Raw genomic sequence first — 23,453 nt, 5'->3', positions numbered from 1 at the left:
AGGTTCACAGGGTGCTTTCTGTATGTATGTATGTATTTATTTATTTATTTATTGTGACAGAGTTTTGCTCTGTTGTCCAGGCTGAAGTGCAGTGGCCAGATCAGCTCACTGCACCCTCTGTCCCTGGGCTCAAGCGATCCTCCCACCTCAGCCTCCTGAGCAGCTGGGATTACAGCCCCATGCCACCATGCCCGGCTAATTTCTCTTTTTTTTTTTTTCTTTTTGAGATGGAATCTCACTCTATCGCCCAGGCTGGAGTGCAGTGGCATGATCTGGGTTCACTGCAAGCTCTGCCTCCCGGGATCACGCCATTCTCTTGCCTCAGCCTCCCAAATAGCTGGGACTATAGGCGCCTGCCACCACGGCCAGCTAATTTTTTTGTATTTTTAGCACAGACGGGGTTTCACCATGTTAGCCAGGCACATGGCTGGTCTAACATCACAGGTCTCCTGACCTTGTGATCCGCCCCCCTCAGCCTCCCAAAGTGCTGGGATTACAGGCGTGAGCCACCGTGCCTGGCCCATGCCTGGCTAATTTTTTAAACTTTTTTTTGTAGAGATACGGTTTCGCCATGTTTTCCAGGCTGGTCTTGAACTCCTGGGCCCCAGTGATCTGCCTGCCTCAGCTTTTCAAAGTGCTGAGATTACAGGCGTGAGCCACCACGCCTGGGCCCACAGTCTGCTTTTTGCATGAGAGGCAAGAGAGCAGCCTGCACAAACTGGGTGAGGCTGGACTCCCATAGCTGGAGGTCTTTGGGCTACAAAGCTGCATACTCTTGACCTCCAGCCTGTAGACTCTCAGAGGCTAGAGAGGGTTTGACCATCTGACCCATCCCAGGAAGAAGGAAGGGCCCGAAAAGGGCCACCCCTGGTCTTTGGGACCCTTGACATCTACTTAGGTGGGAGAGTGTGTCTCCTCCTCAGTCTTTTTTTTTTTTTTTTTTTTTTTTGAGATGGAGTCTCACTCCTGTCCCCCAGGCTGGAGGGCAAAGGTGTGATCTTGGCTCACTGCAACCTCTGCCTCCTGGGTTCAAGCAATTCTCCTGCCTCAGCCTCCCGAGTAGCTGGGATTACAGGCGCCTGCCACCATGCCTGGCTAATTTTTGTATTTTCAGTAGAGACAGGGTTTCACCATGTTAGCCAGGCTGGTCTCGAACTCCTGACCTCAGGTGATCCTCCCGCCTCAGCCTCCCAAAATGCTGGAATTATAGGCATGAGCCACTGCGCCCAGCCCTTCTCAGTCTTTACTGTGTAGTTGTGAGGGTTAAGTCAGTTTGTCAAGTGCTCAGTACAGTGCCTGACACAGACTACACTTTCAGATGTACTCTGTGTGGGATATAATAAATTCCTCTTCAAAGGTTTTAGCTTGTTAACTTCCTTTAAAATTCAAGAGGGAGAAAATTGTTACGTACAATGAGTTCTGAGTCCCTCTCCAAAGAACCAATGTATCAGTATGTTCAGCTCCCCTGTTCTTTGTTCTCCATTTTATTTATTTATATTTATTTATTTATTTTTGAGACGGAGTCTTGCTCTGTTGCCCAGGCTGGAGTGCAGTGGCGCGATCTCGGCTCACTGCAAGCTCCGCCTCCCGGGTTCACGCCATTCTCCTGCCTCAGCCTCCCGAGTAGCTGGGACTACAGGCGCCTGCCACCACGCCTGGCTAATTTTTTGTATTTTTAGTAGAGACAGGTTTTCACCATGTTAGCCAGGATGGTCTCGATCTCCTGACCTGGTGATCCGCCCGCCTCAGCCTCCCAAAGTGCTGGGATTACAGGCGTGAGCCACAGCACCCGGCCTTGTTCTCCATTTTAAAGTTTAACTTCCTCATTCTTTATGTCTCCTTGCCCCTAGTCTCAGTAAACAACTCCCTCCTAGCCTCTATCACCTGCTCTGTCCTTAGTAACCTGCTTTGTCCTTAGTCATCCTTAGTCACCTGCTCTGTCCTTAGTCATCCTTAGTCACCTGCTCTGTAACTGTCCTTCCCGCCAAAACTACTCACCCCACCACTCCGGCTCCTACCCTCGCTCTCTTTAAAATAGCCAATTGGAATTAGCTTAGACTATGCGGTCCAACCCTAGCCAATAGGGAAAAGGCATAGCAGTAGGGCCTAGCTGCATTAGGGATAAGACCCCCTTCTCCTCCCTTGTCTGGTGTGCTCTCACCATTGCTCCATCCACTAGACACACCCTGCTATAGAAGTAAATGGCCTGGTTGAGAAAACTTTTGCCTGAGTGCTATTTTCACTTTGCGGCACCGAGCATTTACTTCCAACATCTGTTATAATTATTCCAAGGATACCTCTCTTTCCCGTAACCATTCCGTGTCTCAGTGTCCTCTCTCTGTGGGGATCTGAGCATCCTCTTTGTTCACGCCCAGCTCCCAGAAGTCTTCTCCAGGCCTCCCACGACTCCGTTAGGCTGCAGGCTTCATCTTGGTTTTCCAGGGAGGCCATTAAGGGAAGGACTGGCCAGAGCATGTGAGCATGTGCACTGAGGGCTCAAAGTGGAGAAAAAGACTTCCCCTCCTGGCCCTTCAGCTCCGCCTCTCCTCTTCCACCTCCCTTAAAAAAACGCCTGACTCATTACAGGGCCCAGCAGCCAGACCCTGGCTGAAGCCCTGGTGAAGCAGCAATTAGATCATTAGCACCGGCCCCAAACCACCTGCTTGGAGCCCCGCAAACACCTTTTAATTATAATCCCTTAATCTCCCTCAGATGGTGGGGCTGGCTCTAGGGCTTTTGCCCTGCACAGCCCCTTTCCTTCTCTCTCTTTCCCCAATTAAGGGGTTCTCTTGGTAGAGAGCCCCTTTCCCAGCTAAACCTCTCAGTCCCGGGAGGAGCAAGATCTGTTGCTCTGTCTCTTTCTCCGTGGGCAGTGGCCTCAGATATCCGTGCTGGTCCACCTGGAGGCTCCCCTGCAGGCAGAGCTGAAATCCCCACAGTGTGCCTCCTGGCTTGGGGACAATTGCTGCGATGCCTGCAGACCCTTTGTCTTCTCCCTTGGTCTCCTCTTGTCCTGGTTTCTTTGTGTTCTCTGGGAAGCATCTCCCACTGGCCCTTTTACAATGACTTCTATTTCCCTGTCAGCCTTCTCGGGCCACCCTGTCTGGGTCAGTGGCCTCTTTGGCATCTCCTTCCAGGAGCCGCCAGGTTCTGTCACAGGTGGAATTGAGGCCAGAGCCCTGGCAGAATGTCTCCTGGTGACAGCCCTATTTTGACCTCCAGCTGACCTCAGTAGAGCTCAGCCTTTCCCTCCCACCCCCCCAGGCCCACTCAGGACCCTGGCACCCTCAGCCACATAGGGGCTGGCAGAACATCGGGTCGGTCTGTATCCCTGGAGCTTCGAGCAGGGCAGAGGCAGGAGGAGGGACAAGGTGACCCAGCATGTGGCCCTGTCTGAAGCTGAGCCTGGATGAACCTCTTTCCTGGGAAAGTTCTGTCACTAATTGACTTGCAAATGCCTTGTTTGTCCCCAGATTCATAATTAGTGCTAAGTATTTCTAGGGCCCCATCCTGGAGGGGCTTTTCTTGGGGGCAGCCTGTTCCTCTCCCCCTATCTGAGGTTGGCCGGGCTGGGGGTGGGCAGAGCCGGGCACCGGTGCCCAGCTGCCGTCCAGCGTTCCCACGGCTATGGTGCCAGCGTGTGAAAGGCGAGGTGCGGGGGTCGCGGGGGCTGGGGCTCCCCACCATCCTTCAGCCGGGACCACGGCCAAGCCCCGAGGCTCCAGGAAACTACAGAGCTGGGGAGTGGGCTGTGGCAGTGGGTGGGGGCTGGCTGGCACCCCCAGGAAGGAGAGCCCAGCCGGTGCCAGGGGCTGGCATCAGCCGAGCCTCCGGCACGATGAATGGGCCAACAAGGGGCCTCTCTTCCCCACAGCTTCTCCACAAAGGCCTTGGCTGCACGACTGGATGTGGGGGGCCAGGGTCCACTGGAGGAAGAGGAGAGGCTATTCTCAGAGACCCCTCCACTCCTGGCCTCTGCACTCCTAGAAAGGGGCTGGGGACCCAGGAGCCAGAGTTTAGGCCCAGCTTCTACTTGGATCCGCTGAGTGAGGAGGCAACTGTTTTAACCTCTCTGGGTCTCGGTTTCCCCCACTGGATCATCCCTGGCATCTTTCCCAGCCATGATGGTCCCCTCTTGGTTGCGGCCCACCCAAGTTCCCCCAGTAGCCTCCCCTGGAACTGCGTTGGCAATTCTCAACCCTCTGCAGGCCCTACCTTGGCTGAGACCCAACTGGACCTCCCCTCAGGATATATCAGGCCCCAGCTCCAGGCACAGCTCTCCAACCCCTAGTGCCCCTCCTCTCCCCTCAGGTAGGAAGAGCTGTTCAGTGTCTGCCAGGAAGCAGTGGGAAGGGTCTAAGCTGTGGCTGCCTGCCATAAAGTCGGACAGGCCAGAGCGGTGCCACTTGCAAACCATGTGATGTGGGTGAGTCTTTCCGCTTCTCTAGGCCTCTTCTGCAAAAGGCCTCACAGGGTTATCACCGGGATCCAGTGAGACTGAGTGGAAGGTGTTCTGTGTGGGACTCAGCAGGGACTGGCTGCTCAGTGGTGGCTCCTTTTCTCCTCTTCCCCAGCCTCCCTCTCAAAGCTTTCTGTGAGTTTGCCTGTGTTTTCCTGTGGCTGAAATGTCCTTTCATTGTGCACCCCTATCTTTTTTACCTGGCCCTCTCAGCAGCCTCTCTATATTCCCTATTTCACCTCCAGTTCCTTTCCCAGAACTAGCCATTTTTTTTGGTAAGTCCTTCCTGAAGTCTAACCTTCTATTGCAGGTTGCCTCTCCCTGGGCCTGGACTCTTCCCAGGCTGCCCTGCAGCTGGAGCCCAGAGGGAAGGGGAGGAGGTGGGCTCTATGGTAACCCTGAGAAGAGAATGCCCTCTCTCCTCATCTGCATACAGACGGGCTCATTTGCATACAGACAGGCCTCATCTGCATATGCTCAGTGGGACTCTGAGAGCACATTCCAAAGTGTCCTGCCTGGGTCCTCCCACCCCAGTCCTGACATCTCTGTCCAGGGAGGGGCCCTTCCCCGCCCCTTCTGCCCCTGTCTGGGTCTGGGTCATTCTGTTTCCAAAAGGCAGCCCACCCTCTGGGGCCCTCTCCTGCTTGCTTTTCTTTCCTGTGCTCAGAGGAGTCCTTTCCACCCACCTCCTCCTTCCTGCCTCAGCTCTCCCGCCGGGAGCCTCCCCTCCAAGCCAGAGGCCAGGAGAGGAGGCAGAGGGCTGGCCACAGTGGCCAGCTGCCTCTCCCTGCCCAGGCCCCCCAACACCATGGTAAGGGGACCACGAAGACTGATGCTCAGGTTGTGGGGTACAAACAAAAGCGGGAGAGGAGTGGGCAGACCTGGGAAGCTTCTTCCATACCGATCGACCCCAAGCCAGATCTTGCCTCCATTCACCCCACCTCCCCAGGGCCCCAGTGGGTCCTGGCAAGGCTAGGAGTGGGAGGGCCCCAAAATGAAGGCTGGAACCTCAGAAGCACTGATGAGCGCCCAGACGTGGTGAGACTGAGCTAGCCCCTTAGATACGCCAGACTGTGATGCAAAGGAAACTGCCTCCTCCTCCCAGCAGCATCCTCGGTCTCAGTCAGCCCTCCAAGTCCCAGTTTTGGGGCTCCTGGACATGCAGGTCAGGGGGAGCCTGGGATTCTTCTCCTGATGGGCCCCCACCATGCTGAGGACCCTGGACATAGCCCTTCTCCTCTCTGGCCTCAGTTTCCTCTACAAAATGAGGAACTGAGCTAGACCAGGTGGCTCATTACGTGAGCCCTCCTCCTGCAAATAGTGCCCAGGCGCCTGGCCAACATTCTGCATGCAATTTTAGTATTTGCAAGCATCCCCCGAGGTCCAGATTGACCTCGGGCTAAGAGTCTTGGTCTAGAAGAGCTGAAAAGGCTGCAGTCAGTGTTAAATGGAAAGGAGGAATTTATACACCTGTGCTTGGATGTCTATGGAGTAACCCGGGGAGGACACAGGTACCAGTTGTTGCCTCTTGGGAGAGGAGGTGGGTGGCTGAGGACAGGGGTAGGAAGGAGATGTAATTTCCCTTTTGTGCTGTTAGAATTGTGTCATGTGTGTTATCTTAAGCTTTTTCATTTAGAAAATTTCCAGGATTCAAAGTTTAGTTCCATGGAGGGATTATGGAAGGGAGGAAGGACTTTCTGGAAGGTGAAGGAGAGCTTAAATGGTGCTGCTAGTCTGGGCTCTGCTAACATCATCCAGCAAGGCTTTCTAGAGATGAGAAGGGGCCTATCTTCTTGGGGAGCATGTTGGATACAGATGTGTTATGGAGAAAATGGGGTCAAGAGCACAGTCCTAGTTTTTTGCTATGGCTTTCCTGCACCCTCAAGTTCCCCCTCAGGCCTTGTTATTGTTGGGAAGTCCTACCTGCTGTCTAATCTGAATCCCTTTTTTTTTTTTGAGACGGAGTCTCACTCTGTCACCAGGCTGGAGTGTAGTGGCGCGATCTCGGCTCGCTGCAACCTCCGCCTCTCGGGTTCAAGCAATTCTCCTGTCTCAGCCTCCTGAGTAGCTGGGACTACAGGCGCGTGCCACCACACCCGGCTAATTTTTTGTATTTTTAGTAGAGACGGGGTTTCACCGTATTAGCCAGGATGGTCTCCATCTCCTGACCTTGTAATCCGCCCACCTTGGCCTCCCAAAGTGCTGGGATTCCAGGCGTGAGCCACCGCGCTCAGCCTGAATCCCTCTTAATAATCATATTCTTTCCCTGAGGGTGGACAGAGAAGAAGCAGGAATGGAAGACCCTTTGGTGCAGGGGTGCTCCCTCTACGTGGTCTGTTCAAACTCAGGGGGACATTTATGAGAGTCCTTTTGTGGAGGAGACAGAAGGCTACCCAGTGACCTCCTACACAGGCACTCTAGGGGAGCGTCACCACCCTCTCCCATTCTGTTGGTCCCTAGTAGGGCACCTAGGTGCTTCCTTGGATGGAAGCATTAGCCCATGACTTGGACTTGGGGCTGACCGGATCATGAATGGAGTTCCGGCCTTGGGGTGGCTCAGGGCGTGGCTGAGGGCGGCTGGGGTGGCTGAGGGTGGTGGAAGCAGCCAAGATGTTCACTCACCGCCCCACCCCCTACCAGGTAGGAGTTCTGGTATTAGAGGCTCCCTTGCTTCTGTTGCAAAGTTGGCTTCTGTATCACAGATCTCTGTTGGAGGGAGCCCAGTATTGCCCCCTCTCTTGCAGACCCTCCCCTTCCAACCCTGTCCAGGTATATCCACTACCACTATTAATGTGATTCAATATCCAAGAGTCTTTATTGAAGACTTGAGATGGGACTTCCATCTCAGAGGATGTGGGAATCCCAGCTCAAATAATACAGGATAAAGTGGGATGGGCCAGGATGGACAGGTTGTGGATATGGGAGTCATGGGTCAAAGTCTTATCCCAGATGGCTCCAGGTACAGTGGGCTTCCTGGGCTGGAAGCTGGGTTCTTCCCACTTCATTCTGCTCAAAGCTTCTTGAAGGAGCTTGTTCCACTTCAACTTGCTAGAGCCTAGCCTCATCTTTCAGTCAACTGGGAAGGCTTATCAGAGGGAATCCAGCCCAACCGGATGAAGTACATTCTTCTTTTTGGTCTGAAAAGAAAAATTGTCAAGCGTAAATAAAAATACTTTTTTTTTTTTTTTTGAGATGGAATCTCACTCTGTCACCCAGGCTGGAGTGCAGTGGCATGACCTCGGCTCACTGCAACCCCTGCCTCCTAAGTTCAAGCAATTCTCATACCTCAGCCTCTGAGTAGCTGGGATTACGGGCGCACACCATCATACCCGGCTAAATTTTGTATTTTTAGAAGACACGGGGTTTCGCCATGTTGGCCAGGCTGGTCTCGAACTACTGACCTCAAGTGACCCACCTGCCTTGGCCTCCCAGAGTGTTGGAATTACAGGCGTGAGACACCACGCCCAGCCAAAAAATACACTTCGGATGCAGACTTCAGGAGGAGGCAGAGGACAAACTTCCAGTGGTCTTGGAAGGAGCTCACTTCCATCAGGCAAGGTGAGGAGCTAGGGAAGGGGTCATCACAAAGGGATCTGCCATGACAGTGGCTTGAGTCTAGGCACCTCTTCCACCTCTTCCAGGTGCTTCATCCAGGGCAGTGGGGGGTGAGAGAAATGCTTAAGTTGTAAACTCAGATCCCAAGAACGGGAGAGATTAGGCAGGGAGCCCAGGGGACTTGCTTCAGGAAGGCAGGGAGCAGGATGCACTTGGGCTAAGGACCAGCCTGGAAGACTTTTGGTCACTTCCACAGCTCCCATGGCCTCTTCCCCAATCCTGTCTTCAACCTGCAAGATATTTATCATCCCTCAGACTTTACCCCTACACTGGAGAACATGCCAAGAATTCCACCTGCCTATCTGGTCCTCTCTTCTCTCAGTCCCTCCATTTGTGTTTCAGAAGTCAGCACAGGGGAGGAAGGGGACATATGCTTTGGGGTCTACGAAGCCCCACTTGAAGCCCAGCCCAACTTACCAGTCCTGTGACTCTGGGAAAGTGTCTTAGCCTTCCTGAGGCTTTGATTCCTCCTTCATAAAGCGGGGACAATATCACCCGGTTTTCAGGGCTGTTGGGAAGATTAGCTGAGATAATGGCTACGAAAGGGCTTGCACAACCAAATGGGCACAAATCAGGGTCAGCTCCTTCCTTCCTGGGGTGGGGAAGCTATGTCCAGGAAAGGCAAATAAACCCAGTAGGGGCTGCACAGGAATCAGGTGTCAGGCACAGCTGTGGGCACAGCCTTCCTTTCCTGTCCCATCCAGGGTTGGGAGCCAGCAGCTTTGGAAACCCCCAAAGTTCACCTCCCTTGACTTCTCCAAGAGCCTTAAGATCTGAGAAGAGAGTTTCAGAAAGAGGAGGGGATCTCAGCCATGGCCCTGCATGGCCCAGCTCCACTCCAACCAGTGTGGCCTTTCTTATTCCTAGACTCTCTTCAGCCTCTCCCAGCTCACCTCCCTCCTCCCTTCCCCAGCTCCTCCTCCCCCTACCTTTGCCAGCTCTCCAACCTGGATCTTGAGAGTATGGAGGAGTGGGGATTAGAGGTCTGCCTTGCCCATCATATCAGGAGCTCCTCAAATGTAAGGACTCTGTCTTCTTCAAACCTGGGCTCTGCCAGGCCTATTTCCCTGACCCCCTCTGGCCCTCTTCCTGACCCAGGCTGGCTCCCAGGTCTCGAGGTGGGCTGGCTGTTCCTCAGTGCCCCTCTAAGTCTGCCAGTGTGTCTCCTTCCATACTCTCTTGCCCATTCCTTGCTCTAGATCCTCAGCCCACCTGGGAGTCCTGCTGTCCCTTGAGTGTCTAGATTTGGGGGAACGACAGAAGAGACTGGTGTCTGTCAGGGCCTGGGAAGGGGTGGTGGATGCAGCTCCATGCGATGCCCTCCCCTAGGTGGGGGAGGAGGAGTGCAGATGGAACAGCCTCCTGCCTGTTACACCCTCCCAGCCCCAGAGCCAGGCTCTCCTAGCAACGGTAAGTGGGGCGGGGGAGCAATGATATCATAAATTATCTCTGGCCCTTCCCTCCCAGCCCACCCTTCCTCAGTTGAGAATGGCCTCCTTTTTCTCTCTACCTGCTCCTCATTCAGGATTTCCTCAGCAAATCTGGCCTCTGCTTAGTGCCCCTTATAGATGCCCCTCGAGGTCAAAGTGACCATTCTCTGCCTTCCAGTTGGGCTCCAGAAGGAGGGGACCCTCATTATCCCAGGATGTCTCTGAGACCCTGTTGGAACGTTCCCCCCAAGGCAGGAGCTGGGAGACTGGCTTCCAAAGGTCACTATCACTATTCCCTGGTCTCCGGCTCCTCTTTCTGGGGTGCTGATGGGGCACAGAGGGGGAATTTCAAAGCATTCTGTGGCATTTACTCCTCTTCTGTAAACAAAAGGTTTGGGTGGGGGCTCCCAAGTCTTTAAGGGGCTCTCAGACCTCTCACCAAGCTAGGCAAGTCTCAGTTTTCCTATTCTAATAGTTGGAGTCCAGGAACCTTTATGAAGTCACTAAAGCTAGGTGGCATTCCTTCCTTACCTCTCAACTCAGCCATGCCAAGCCAAGAGCCAAAGAGCTGGTGCTATAGCCACATAGATCTTGGTTAGACATGGAGAAGGACTTCCCAAGACAGGAATAAGCAAGATCATGGAATTTCCTGGTTGGAGAGAGGAAAAGTCTGTCGTAGTAGCAGGAAACTGGATGGGAACCTCTTTAATTCTATCTCATTAATTCTTTTTTAGCCACATTAAATAACATGCAGAGAGTGTCTGGCACACAGCCTGACACATAGTAATCCTCCACTTAGGTATTTTAAAAAATCATATGTTATTATGAATTTTTATTGGATAGATATCAGGAGAAAGGGATAAATCCCTGGAGACCCATCTCCCACCCTCTAGGAACCCCACGGGAAAATCCAGATAGGAGCTAGTGCTCTGAGGTACAATATGGCAGCCAATTGTCATGGCAACAGCAGAAGAAGGAGTCTGGTTGGTTGTGGGGGCGGTGCTGGGAAGCCAGCTGGTGCCAGATGGACAAACCCAGCAGAAGGCATCCCCAGCCGGGTGAAGCTGATGCCCCGTGCCCAGGGCTCAACCTCCATATGCCAGCCTCAGCCTGGTCCTTCCTTCCAGGCCTAAAGGCCCCATTGCTGTCTGTGGGGGATGATGCCAAAACCATTCCTCCTCCTGACTCTTGCTTGTATAACAAGGAATGACTGCTTGGAGACAAAAGACTGTCCTGCTCAAGGTCCCCCTGGCCCGTGGGCTGACGGATCTAAATAGGTCTGAATTACGCTCACTCCTGATGATGCTGAGGAGCCATCACATCAGGGACTTGAGAGGTCCTGAGCGGCAGGACGCAGAGGCACCGTTCTGTACACCTGGTGGAGATTCCACAATGGCTTGTGCTGCCTGGAGGACGAGGAGATGAAGGCTGCAGGGAGGGAGCAGGGCAGGTTAGGGGCAATGTGGCAGAGCTGCACCCTACCTGTCCCCTCCTCCTGGTATGCTGGGCAGCATTCGCACCTGGCCAGTGGATAAAAGAAGCTGCCGTCGTGGAGTTCACCACCTAATTGTTAACAACGGGTCCCTCTCGAAACAGCCTCAGCAAGATGCTCACCTCCTTCAGATCACGAAAGCCCCAGCCATGGAGCCCAGCCCCATTTCTCAGTCAGGCCTCCATTGTGGACTGCACCCGGTGATCCACGGCCCTCACAACCCAGGAGGCCTCCTTGATTGCCCCCACCTACCTCAGTGGCCCCATAACTATGTCCCTTTGCACTTAGCATTTAACACTAAACGTCTGCACACAGCCTTAGAAAACACTCATTCCCATCACCCCATTTGGTCTTCAGGATAACCAAGGAAGGCAGTTAGGGTCCAAGGACATGAAGGGACTTGCCTAAGGTCACCCAGCTAGTAAGTGGGGGAAGCCAGAATTTGTATCCTGACCAGCCCATCTAATTCCAGAGTCAAAAACCAAAAGTTCCTTCTTTCGCTGTCCTTCCTGTGGACAAAGCCCCACTGACTATCAAACCCGGAGCAGCCTGCAAGCTGAGGTGGTGTCCACCAGCATTCTGCTGCTTCATGCACGCTGAACCCAAATATTCACTAGAGGGGCCAGTGCAGTCCACGCACAGTGGCTCACACCCGTAATCCCAGCACTTTGGGAGGCCAAGGTGGGCAGATCACTTGAGGTCAGGAGTTCGAGACCAGCCTGACCAACATGGCAAAACCCTGTCTCTACTAAAATTACAAAAATTAGCCGGGCATGGTGGCAGGCACCTGTAATTCCAGCTACTCTGGAGGCTGAGGCAGGAGAATCTCTTGAACCTGGGAGGTAGAGATTGCAGTGAGCTGAGATCGCGCCACTGCACTCCAGCCTGGGTGACAGAGCAAGACTACATCTCCAAAAAAAAAAAAAAAAAAAAGCCAGTGTGCAGTGTGCCCAACAAGGGCTTGGAAGTGGGGGGATGGGAGAAAGGTCTCTACACATTGCTGATTAGCAGTAAGTGACACTGAGGCCAGGCCAGGAGAGGAGCCTCTCCTGGGGAAGGCAAGAGTGGGTGTGGGGACTGGGGTGGCCTTGGGACTCCTTTTTCGTTCTGGTTAATTTTGTCTCTCTACTGTCTCAACACAGCCCTCCCTGGAAGGAGACCCCATGCTGGGAAGATGAGAGAAGCTCAAGCAGGGTCAGTCCCAAGAGTGGGGTCAGTCCCAAGAGTGTCAGGAGATAGCATGTATGAGCAGGGGAGGGAAGGCTGGAGAGGGCTGGCAGGATCAGGAGTTATAGCCGGGAAGACATGGGGAGAAGTCAGGGGCAGGTCAGGGCCTTGGTGCTGGGGCCCTGGGGCCCTGGTTGGATGATGGAGAGGAGCCCATCATGGGGACAGCTGGACCAGACCATGAACGGCCTCACCGTGAGACCCTGGCCTGGTTTCAGCTTCTCTCTCCTTCCTGCCCAGACCTGGTTAAAGCCTGAGGCCACCTCTCAGCCCTCCCTTCCTCCGGCCCCATTCCACCCCACTCCCTGGGAGCTAAGCCCCCTCACCTGACAGGGCCACTTCCATGGCCACTCACAGAGAAGTCTTTGTGCACAGGCCGGGCCTGGGGGATGGGCGGTGGTGGGCACCCCCACTTACATTCCGCCCAGCAGCCATCAGCAGCCTCACCATCTTCCCATCTGCCTCTCCAGCCTCTCATCCCCTTTCTTGAGGAAGAATTCCCTCAGAGCCTTGGCCCTGGCTACTACCTCACCCCCAACTCCCTCCCTCAGGAGGGTTCCAGGACTGAGCCCCTTCTTTGCTGCTTTGCTCTAGCCCCCTGAGTCACACAGCCCTGACCACTGAACCTTTCTTTTTTCTTTTTCTGTCTTCCTTTTATTTTTTGAGACAGAGTCTTGCTCTGCTGCCCAGACTGGAGGGCAGTGGCCTGATTTCAGCTCACTGCAACCTCTGCCTCCTAGGTTCAAGTGATTCTCCTGCCTCAGCCTCCTGAATAGCTGGGATTACAAGCATGGGCCACCATGCCTGGCTATTTTTTGTGTTTTTAGTAGAGACAGGGTTTCACCATGCTGGCCAGGCTGGTCTCGAACTCCTGACCTCAGGTGATCCACCTGCCTTGGCCTCCCAAAGTGCTGAGATTACAGGCTTGGGCCACTGCGCCCAGCCGGCCCTCCCTCCCTCCGTTCCTTTTTTTTTTTCATAAGAGAGCTCAGAGACTAGCTTGTTGCCCCACAAAGTCAGAGCTAGTATTCCTGTCCCCCAACCCCCAGCAGCCCATCCCCCTGCCCTGACCTCAGGGTGCTCATTGTGCTGAGGGACACCAACTTCTGCTTCTCCACATCTCTCCCCAGAAAGCTCCCATAAGCTTGCTGCCCCCCCATGTCACGGGGGAAGGAGGGATTCTGAAGGTGGGTGGTAGAGACATCCCTTCCTCAAGTGGCTTCCGGGTCTTTCATATGTCCTTCATTTGTTTGGAACTAGCTGAGAGCGCGTTAAACGTCTGGCTGGGCTTAGTGGACAGCCAGATGCAGGAGTCCCCATCCCTCCTAGGAGTGGTTATGTGTTGCTTTCCAGCCATGCCCTACACCTGGCACCTCTGAGGCTGTCAGCTAACTGCCCCAGTCTCCCTGGTATAGCACATAAGGCGCTTTACAGGGAAACTCCTACCTCTGTTTCCCTTCTCCTCCCAGCAGGCTCCCTGCGATGGCCATGCTAGTCCCCAGACATACCCTGCTCTTCCTTACCTCCTTGCCTTCTCGAGTGCTGTGGACTGTCCACCACCCACCTCCCCAGACTCTGTAGACTGCCAAATGCCTGTTTATCTTGTATGGCTTATCTCTTGGTGTCCTCCAGGAAGCCTTCCTGAGCTCTCCGAGGTGGCCCCCTGCTCCCTTCCCTATGCCTCCACAGCACTTTGTGCAGCTCTGCAGGACAATGCTTTCCAGACTGTCTTCTAATCATTCATGTGTCTGCCTCACCTAGTAGACTGCCAGATCCTCAGAGCAGCGTTGTATTCCATGCTTCCCTTGAGCATAGCTCCTGGCACACAGGAGACCCTCAGTGCCTGCTGAATGAATGCGCTGACATGGAGGCAGGGGTACCGGAGGGAAGGGAATGGATGAGAGAGGTGCTACACAGGAAGAAGTGATGGGTTTTGATGTGGCTGATTTGGATGTGGGGGCAAGTCCAGGAAAATGTTCAGGCATTGAACCTGGGGACCTAGGAGTTTAATGAGGCCACGGATAGAGGTAAGGCAGCAGAAACACAATGCGGAGGGAGCATCCGAACTGCCTGGGGACTGGACCACCTCCTGGGTTTTGGTGGGAGGTTGTACTTCTATGCCACTACAGAAGCTAAAAACACAGGTACTTTCTGGGATCTCCTTGCAGCTAGAGCCTAGGCATGTGATCCAGGCCTGGCCAAGCAGATGTACCGTTCCAATCCCTGATCTGGGGACAAACGGCAGGACCACAGGTGGTAGTTGGCAGTTGGGGGTGCAAATTTGGAGTTTAAAAGAGGTCAAGACTAGGCCTGGCACGGTGGCTCACGCCTGTAATCCCAGTACTTTGGGAGGCCGAGGCGGGTGGATCACAAGGTCAAGAGATTGAGACCATCCTGGCTAACACTGTGAAACCCCATCTCTACTAAAAATACAAAAAATTAGCTGGGCGTGGTGGCAGGTGCCTGTAGTCCCAGCTACTCAGGAGGCTGAGGCAGAAGAATCACTTGAACCCGGGCAGCAGAGGTTGCAGTGAGCTGAGATTGCGCCGTTGCGCTCCAGCCTGGGTGACAGAGCAAGACTCTGTCAAAAAAAAAAAAAAAAAAGAAAGAAAGAAGAAAGAGAGAGAGAAAGAAAGAGAGAGAGAAAGAAAGAGAGAGAGAAAGAAGAAAAGAAAAGAAAAGAAAAACAAAACGAGGGAGAATTTATAACTTCAGGTGATGGCTGAAGTGATAAAAGTGGAGTGAGAAGAGTGAGAAGGAAGAGAAAACAAGCTACCAGCAGAACCTGGGGACCACTTCTAGTTAAGGAACTGGTCCATCCGGAGGACTGAATGAATGGAACCAAGAACAGGTGATCATGGTTGTAACAGAAGAACAGAAGGCCAAAGGAAAAGACTGAGAAAATTGCATAAAATTTTCCATACAGGTTAAAGAGGACTGGGCTTGGGAAGGGCCAGTGGTCTTTGTTGAGGAGGCTGTGAGTGGCCTCTGAGAGGGTGCAGTTTTACCAGAGTTACAAAGATGGAAACCAGAGTGCTGGGCTGAGGAGAGAAGGTGGAGCATCACCTCAAGTACACAGTCACCTTTCACAGGCCCCAGAAAGACCCTCAAACTAGCAGATGATACTGCCTGGCCACATCTTACTCTCTCTCTCCTCATGCTGATATTCCCCCATTCTGATTTCTCCAGTACTTTTCTTATTACCCACAGTCCTCTAAGTAGTCTGGGAACTAAGCCCAGTGCTGAGGCCTCTCTACCACCCGTGCTCCTGTGCTCAACCTTACATCTCATCTGGGGGCCGCCATTCCTGGTTTCTCCCTCCTTCCTTCTCTCTCCATCCTCACTTCCTAATTCTATTAACAGGAAGATTCAACAGTATTTCTGGTCAGCCAGGAAGTCCTTCTTATGGCCTCAGTCTCTTCCATGTTCACTAAACAGGGGAGGCTTTCAGTGCACACCTAGTCGGGCAGCCATCTTACAGGCGCCAGTTACCTAAGATGGCGGCCTCCCTCACCCTCCGCTTCCGTTCCCACAGCCTTGCCTCCTACCCCTGCCTCTTTCTTTCTGAAGCCTCAGCCCAACAAGGTGGGGGGCCAGGCTGGGGAGCCAAGGCCGGAGGAAGCAAGACAAAAAAGGACAGAAAAGCTGGCCCCTTGGCATCTCTCTTTGGCATTTGAGTCCAGCTCAGGGAGGGAGGGCAGAAAGGAAGAAAGAAAGTAGTGTAAGTTTTTATTTCTGTCCTCTTCCTGCCACCTCCCCCTAGTCCCTCCCCCAACACTTTGATGAAAACAAAATCTCTCCCCCTTTTTCTCTTCTCCAGCCCCCCTCCCCTTTTTTCCTGGCTTCTACCATGAGCCTCCTGGAATGCAAATGAACTATATTATGCAAATGTATGCAAATCAGGCTTAACGAGCGGAAGGAGGGGGCAGAATGCCTAATGAGTAATGGCGGAGGGTGCAGATGGAGGGTGGCAGGAATGGCCCCCTCCTCTTCTCTGTTCCCACAGCCTGGAGGTTTGCTGGAGGTAGCTGGGTGTCCCTCACTTCTGGGAAAGAGTAGAAGGTCAAGGCCCCATCGCTTCAGCTGAGAAGGCCTGGGGTGTCCTTGGCTGTGGTAGATGAGGGGCAGGCGAGCTTGGGAAGAGAGGGGGTTAAATATAAGGGGCTGGTACTCACTTGCATAACCTTGCCCAGAGACACTGCATGCACCAGCTTCCTTGCCTATGTGGCCTGCTGCTGTCAGAACCCTCAGCTTCCAATGCTGAAAAGAGGGTGACGCTTATGCATGCCATGGCTTGTGCATCAGAAAGGAGGATTCTCAAGGGAAGATTCCCAGCCAGACCCAGGTTCTTCCTGGGGGTGGGGGTGAAAGCTGTCTCTCTTTGTACTTTGGGGGGGGGGGCGGTTGCCATGGCAACATAGCATAGAACACCCACCTCCCCAACATCCAGCCTCAGAGGACCTAGGAGTTGGGGGGGATAATGGATTGACACCCCCGATGCCCCCACCACCTGGCACTGCCAGCCGGAGATGGCAGCATCAAATCCTAGAGAGAATGGCCCCTTTGTTTCTAGGCTCACGGTGTTGGGGAAGCAGGCCTGGGCACACAGAAGGGCCTTTCCCAGGCCCCGTTCCAGTTTGCATGACTCCCATTGGCCTCTGGAGACTCCTTGTGGCCATCCACTGGCCTCTGTGCCCTGGCAGATGGTTGCCCCCTTGCCTTTTCTCCCATGGGCTTGCCAGCTACTGCTAGGTATGCCTTGTCCCTGAGGCCTTCCCTCCAAACCACTTCAGACAGAGGTAGCAGTCTGTTCCACCTTTTCCTGGCTTTCCTGAACACCTCACATGCCCAGTCATGCATCCTGTCCTTTTTTGCATAGGGGCAACCTGCAAACTCCCCCAACCAGCAGCAGGCCCGCTCCAACCAACCCAGGCAGAGAGACTCCTAAAGGAGGTATCAGACAGATAGAAAGGGCCAGGCTGAAATTCAGGAGCCTGGATCTTGGCATTTCCGCTAACCAGCTGGGCAACCTGATCACACCTCTTCTACTCCCATGGGATGTGTAAAATGAGGAATATAGGAATGATGATATCTAAGGCTCATTTCAGCTCTACCTGATCTATACCCTCCGTATCTTACATGACCTAGGTTAAATCATTCTTGAAATATAACCTTTGGCCGGGCGCGGTGGCTCAAGCCTGTAATCCCAGCACTTTGGGAGGCCGAGGTGGGCGGATCACGAGGTCAGGAGATCGAGACCACCCTGGCTAACACGGTGAAACCCCGTCTCTACTAAAAATACAAAAAATTAGCCAGGCGTGTTGGCAGGCGCCTGTAGTCCCAGCTACTCGGGAGGCTGAGGCAGGAGAATGGCGTGAACCCGGGAGGCGGAGCTTGCAGTGAGCCGAGATCGCACCACTGCACTCCAGCCTGGGGGACAGAGCAAGACTCCGTCTCAAAAAAAAAAAAAAAAAAAAAAGAAATATAACCTTCATTCTTCCTACTACTGGAGCAGCCCTTCTCATTCAGACTCCCCAACATGAAGACAAACCCAATTGCCTGGAGACAGGAATGCCAACTTCCCTCAGCCTTTGCCTCTCCCTGAGACTCCAAAGCTGACTGCAAACAATTCCGACAGATGCAAAAATTTAGAGTCTTTGAGAGCTGACTGTACAGACAGGAGGGTCCCTCCTAACTCTCTCAAAGGGGGTCAGCACAGCCATTTCACTCACCGCCCAGGAGCTGTCCGTGGTGCTGGATGTGGCTCTGTCGTCCACACGGAGGAAGGAGGGTGGGAGGGTGGTGCAGCACCCACCCGCCCCAGGTGAGAAGCTAAAGGGAAGAGAAGAAGCAAAAACATTTGGAAACAGTAAGAAAAGGGAAAGATGATACCTGAAAAAAGTTTCTCCTCTCTGAAAGTTTCTCCTCTCTGAAGACCTCCAAATCACCAATATTACTTTGAGGAAGGAAAAGCACAAAAGTCATTGAATCTCTGATAATTTAGCTCAGTCTTCCTCTAGATCCTATTTGGACATCCACATGGAGATGGAATCATAGTCCCTCCTCTTGGGGAAGAGCTTAGATTGAGGTGGGAGATAAAGTACAGACCTCTAAATTCCATTCTAAATGCTAAGGCTCCTACAAGGAATTTAGTAATAATAATTAAAAAGACATACAACCTGTCTGATAGTATTATAGATATCAGGAGTTTCGGAGGAAAGGCAGGGGAAGGCCGGGGTGTGTTTGTGTGTGCACGTGTACACATACACAGGCATGTGGGTACATGCCTACGTGTGTGTATGTGTTTCCCAGGTGGAGAGGTGAGCCTACATCAGTGGTTCATAACCTCAGGTGCACATTAAATAATAATGATGTCTAGGCATCATTTCCACATACTCTGATTTCATGGGTCTGGGGCTGGGCCCAAACATCAACATTTTTTAAAAAGCTCCCCGGGTGATTCAGTGCATAACCAAGTTGAGAATCACTGACCTAGAAGAAAGCAGGTCAGAAAAGGTGCAGGGGTGAAGCCTGATTAGCTGGAGGAAGAGGCAAAGCAAAGATCCCTAAAGAAGAAGGGAATGAGTAAGAAGGAGAAAGACAAGCATGTAACTCCTCTTTCCTGGGAGCTCCTGGATGGCCCCTGGCCTGGAGATGAGACTGGCTCAGGTGTTGGCTTGTCTCCTCTGTGCTGTAGAAGCTCAAACCACTCCAACGCAATGAGACAAGCTGTCTCCCCACCGCAGTCCCTTGTGCAGGAAATGGGTGCAATGACCCTAAGGGGGTGCTGCTGCTCCCCTTTACCCAGAGGGTCCCCAGAGAGGCGGCTGTAGAAGGTAAACAGCAACAATAGTCCCTTTCAGTGTCCAGACTCCAACCCTTCAGTCCAATTAGCAGACACAGCAAACAGCAATTCAGCAGCCTTCAGCCGCTGTCATAACAAACTCAGAGCTGCCTTAATGGGGGGATTAGGGCAGGAGGAGGAGGGGGTGTCACTTCGGCCCTGGGAGAGCCTGGGTGGCAAGGAGGGGGTTCCCTTTTTCCCCTTCTCTCTCCTATCTAAATATGCACCCACCCACCCTTCCTTCCATAACTCTGCTCCTCATTCTCCTCAAAGCCCCAAGAATGTTTTTATAGTTTTGTCTGCTCCTTCCCTCTAGTGATTTTAAAGCATTAACCTAAACTCATGATCTCCTAGGGAAGTCAGCACACCCTGTCGCTGGATGAGACATACTCACCCCTCAAGATCTCTGAGGTCCCAATAGCAAAGGAAGGGAGGTGGGAAGGTCAATCCATTCCCAGAACATTGGAGTGAAGGAAGGTGAAAAAATCAACAACCAGATTCCAACTTTCAAACCTTGAACGTGCAGACTTCAAGAAAGACTTTCAGACATAGGGGCCCGTGCGTCTCCGGTGGGTTACCAACCTTAGGAATTGCACTGGGGACTGGGGGGATGTTGGTTTGTGAGGCGAAGGGAGAGAAGACATCCCTTCTTAAAGTCAGTCAATTATGAAGACAAGTCTGCATGCTGATAGGCAGGTCTCTATAGGATTTGTTAATTAAAGCCACTACCTAACTTGTCCTTTAATTTAATAAACTGTGGTTTTAGTTACTTAGAATCCAGGAGCTTAATGGCATAAACTTGAAATTATCATTTACACATGCTGTATTTATCTATGTAAGTCAGTTTACCCATCCTAAGTGCTCTTACCAGTAAGTCTTAATATCCATTAAGGAGAAAGAAAACAATGGCCATTCTGCCACGTGGACTCCAACCTCTTCCCTTTATCAGGCTTCCCAAGGACTGTGCCTCCTCTCCCAAGTCTTCAGATACTTCCTACCTAGGTTCCCATGATTCTCACCTTGACTCCCAAAGCTGGAAAAGGAGGAAGTTCCTCAAGTTAAATGTTATGAGATCCTGAGTCAGGAACATGCCAGAGAGCTGCCCTTTTTACATTCTGAAACCAATCATATGCTATCAGTCTTTCCAAACTGTAGCCTTTAACCTTTCTGCAATCTAAGAATTACCCTTTAGCCATGAGTGTCATAACATAGTATACGATCTTTTATGTAGAATTCTTCATTTTCTGCACACAATAATCCTAAGGGTTTCTTATCCTGATTATACAAATATCTGAATTGAGGCTCAGAGATTTGTGTGCTTGATAAATGAAAACACCCAAACATGGACCTTGGTTTGGTCAAATTTGCTGTTTCTATTTCTGTCTCTCCCACGGCTTGCTGACTGGGATGATTCTTGTGACTGTAAGAACTTATCAACAAAACCCTTTCCATGCCTGGAATTGGGTGGAAGGAGAATTTGTCCAAGAGTGAGGGTGTGGCTGATAATGCAACACTTGGGTCAAATATTTGAGAGAAAATTGCCTTTGGCTTCCTGGACCTAGAATTCAATAGGAGGGTATTAAAATCAGGGGCTGAGGAGAGAAATGAATAAAGAAACCAGCTTAGAATTTGGTTTCCAGTAAAAATAGTAGATGTAGCAGTATCTAAAGAATAGAACTGAAAATTCTTAGACACAGGCAGAGGTGTGATTATACAAGAGAGGAAATTTCCTAACTGGTAACTCTGGTGAGGCCTTTCTGAGCCCCTTTTAACACGGCTTCCCTGCACCCCAGTCCCACAGTTCTCCTGTGGGGTTCAGTTGGAGGAGATGCGATCTGGTACAGAGGGGGTGGGGAGAACTCAGCAGTGTCACCGTGATGTCTGCATTTGGTAACCTCCTTCCAAATCCAAGAGTGTCTGTTCCTAGAGTGGATTTATACTTATACATAGCCATACGTACATGTCCCTAATGTCACGACCGAGCTTCCCACCCACCATGGAAGCACATACATCCAACCTCACACCAGGTCACACACCACTCAGTTTCTCACCCTCATAAAGCAGACACACACAGTCACCCATCACTCTCCTGACAACCCCACCCACACACCCACATGCACACGCCATATGCTCACATAAGGCAGACACAAACCCTCACCCCCACATCCCTCCTGGGCTCTATTCCTCCTTTGCACTGAGGTGCTGGTTTTGTAGGGTGTCAGTTCTCAAACCCCCACTTCCCTCTGTTCTCCTTTGGATATCCTGAGGTAGGTCAAACGCACTAATAGGAGACAACAATAATAATTTAAACCCATTGTGGTTACTGATACAGGTTCTAAGTCTCAGGTGAATGAGCCTCAGTGGATCCCAAATACACATTTCCAACAAGCTACATGAAAGGCTTTTGTTGTTGTTGTTTGTTTGTTTTTAAAGGAATCTTATCTTTCTTGGTGCTTCTTCTCTCATCCCAGCTCCCAGCCGCTGCTCATAGGCAGGGCTTTTCTCTTGGTGTGCCTTCCCCCTCCTGTGCCCCATGCCTTCCCTTCTCAGCTCAACCCCGTCTTACCCTCCCTGCCTCACTCTCTCTCCAGTTGTTCCCATAGGCAAGTTCAGTAGAAAAAGCACTGGGTTGAGTTAGGCCGGCCAGGGTGGCTCATGCCTGTAAACCCAGCATTTTGGGAGGACGAGGCGGGCAGATCAAGGGATCAAGGGATCAAGAGTTCAAGACCATACTGGCCAACATGGTGAAACCCCGTCTCTACTAAAAAAAAAATACAAAAATTAGCTGGGCATGGTGGTACGCGCTTGTAGTCCCAGCTACTCGGGAGGCTGAGGCAGGAGAATCGCTTGAACCCAGGAGGGGGAGGTTGCAGTGAGCCGAGATGGCATCACTGCACTCCAGCCTGGCAACAGAGTGAGACTAAATCTCAAAAAAAAAAAAAAAAAAAAAAAAAAAGAAAAAGAAAAAAAGAAAAAGCACTGGATTGGAAACCACTGAGTAACATTAGCAACTCATTTGAGTCTGTGGTTCCTCATCAGTAAAATGGGGTTAATAATGACTATCTCACAATGTTAAAAGAGTAAAGAAAGGGATGCAAGCCCAGTGCCTAGAAAGTAGTGTTAGGAATTATTAGTCCTCGTGTAAAACCTGCTCCCTTTCTCCCTAATCCAGTCTCCACCTGCCTCTCCCCCAGAAAACCCAAATTCCAAATGGCTGAGAAAGTAAGAGGCTACTAATCTCGCCTTCCTCTAAATATCTAAAGGAAGAAGACATATGTATTCTAGGCTCCCCAAAGCACAATTTTTTTGAGTTTGGATCCTCCAATATTTCTCCCACATAATATATAATTGAATCATTATCTTCTAGCTATAAAATCAGGTCCTGGGAGGAAATGTTAAATTTACACAGGAAACTGGAGTCAGTCAAGGTCATTTTGTCCAGTTCTTCCACCCCCTTATTACTCCTTCCTGCCCCGTGTCCGGGAAGGCCAGGTGCCGGTGTATGGGATGCAGACCTGTAGTAAATGCAGAGAGAGCTACTTCTAGCTTTGGCTACATTGGCTTCTATTCCACAAAGTGACTCTAGACTATACTTCTTTCAACTGCACCTAAACACTCTTTCGCTTAAAATATTTAGGTCAAGCCAGATAAATGGATTCTTTTAGGAAAGGCCCTGATTAATCTCTCTAATTCTTTGCTTTCTCTGGGCAGCATAGATACTAAGCTACAAATTCCTTTGTGTTTGAGATCCTCAGAGCTTCTCGAGGCCATTTTTTCTTGGAGATGATTTCCAAGAGTGAAGATGGGTTGGGAAGGTTGGGTGTCCTAAAAGGCCCCAACTCAGCCCCTCTGGTCAGTAATGACAAAGCAGCATAAGGATCTTTTAAAGAGATTGGCCTCAGGTCCTGAGTCGGAAGGAGGAAGGCCAACGGAAATGGAACCGAGATTGCCCTGCACTCCACTGCCCCAGAACCCAGACTGGGCAAAAGGTTCTTCTGCCACCCTGTTTACATTTTCGAGCAACCCTCCCACTCTCAGCACCTTCAGTTGTAGCTCCTATTTTCACGTAGACGCCCTCATCTTCCAACCAAACTGGATAGCCCTACATGGCTTTAAGGAGCCGACTTAAGCAAAGACCAGTGTTCTCAGGTGACTTCCTCCAAACTCCCCCACCCAACCATAGCTGTGGACAGCCTGTGGGAAACCGTTCACCAGCTCCCGCTGGAGAGAGAGGACTGGGCCGGGAGGCGGAATAACCCTGCAGCTAGATTTCAACTGATTTCTCCCTTGGATCAGCTTCCCAAGCAGTGACCCAGACTGCCAGAAAAGGCCTCATCCTGAGCAGGGACCACCAGAGGGCACCACAATGAGGCTTCCTTGCTACCC

At 51.8% G+C, this 23,453-nt stretch overlaps 1 protein-coding gene across 18 annotated transcripts in view; it reads right to left on the bottom strand.

Moving 5' to 3' along the window:
• Positions 1-7,250: 7,250 nt before the first annotated feature.
• C12H1orf61 (chromosome 12 C1orf61 homolog) overlaps positions 7,251-23,453 on the bottom strand; it is a 32,360-nt gene continuing 16,157 nt past the window's right edge. For 4 of the 18 annotated variants that reach the window (XR_004032632.1, XM_030824197.1, XM_030824199.1 and 1 more), the window contains 5 exons: positions 17,956-18,055; positions 16,399-16,483; positions 10,799-10,932; positions 10,036-10,153; positions 7,251-7,596 (listed from right to left, as the gene is read on the bottom strand). Coding sequence is in view for 14 of the 18 variants with exons in the window: in XM_030824197.1 (XP_030680057.1) it covers positions 10,821-10,932; positions 16,399-16,483; positions 17,956-18,055 (297 nt within the window). In the remaining 4 variants the exon portion in view is untranslated. The other 14 variants (XR_004032631.1, XM_030824200.1, XM_003259463.3 and 11 more) reach the window with 9 other exon arrangements.

The sequence above is a fragment of the Nomascus leucogenys genome, chromosome 12 (assembly GCF_006542625.1).
Source record: "Nomascus leucogenys isolate Asia chromosome 12, Asia_NLE_v1, whole genome shotgun sequence".
Classification (NCBI taxonomy): domain Eukaryota; kingdom Metazoa; phylum Chordata; class Mammalia; order Primates; family Hylobatidae; genus Nomascus; species Nomascus leucogenys.
Note: the sequence above shows the minus strand (reverse complement) of the source record. Positions and strands in the feature narration are given on the sequence as shown.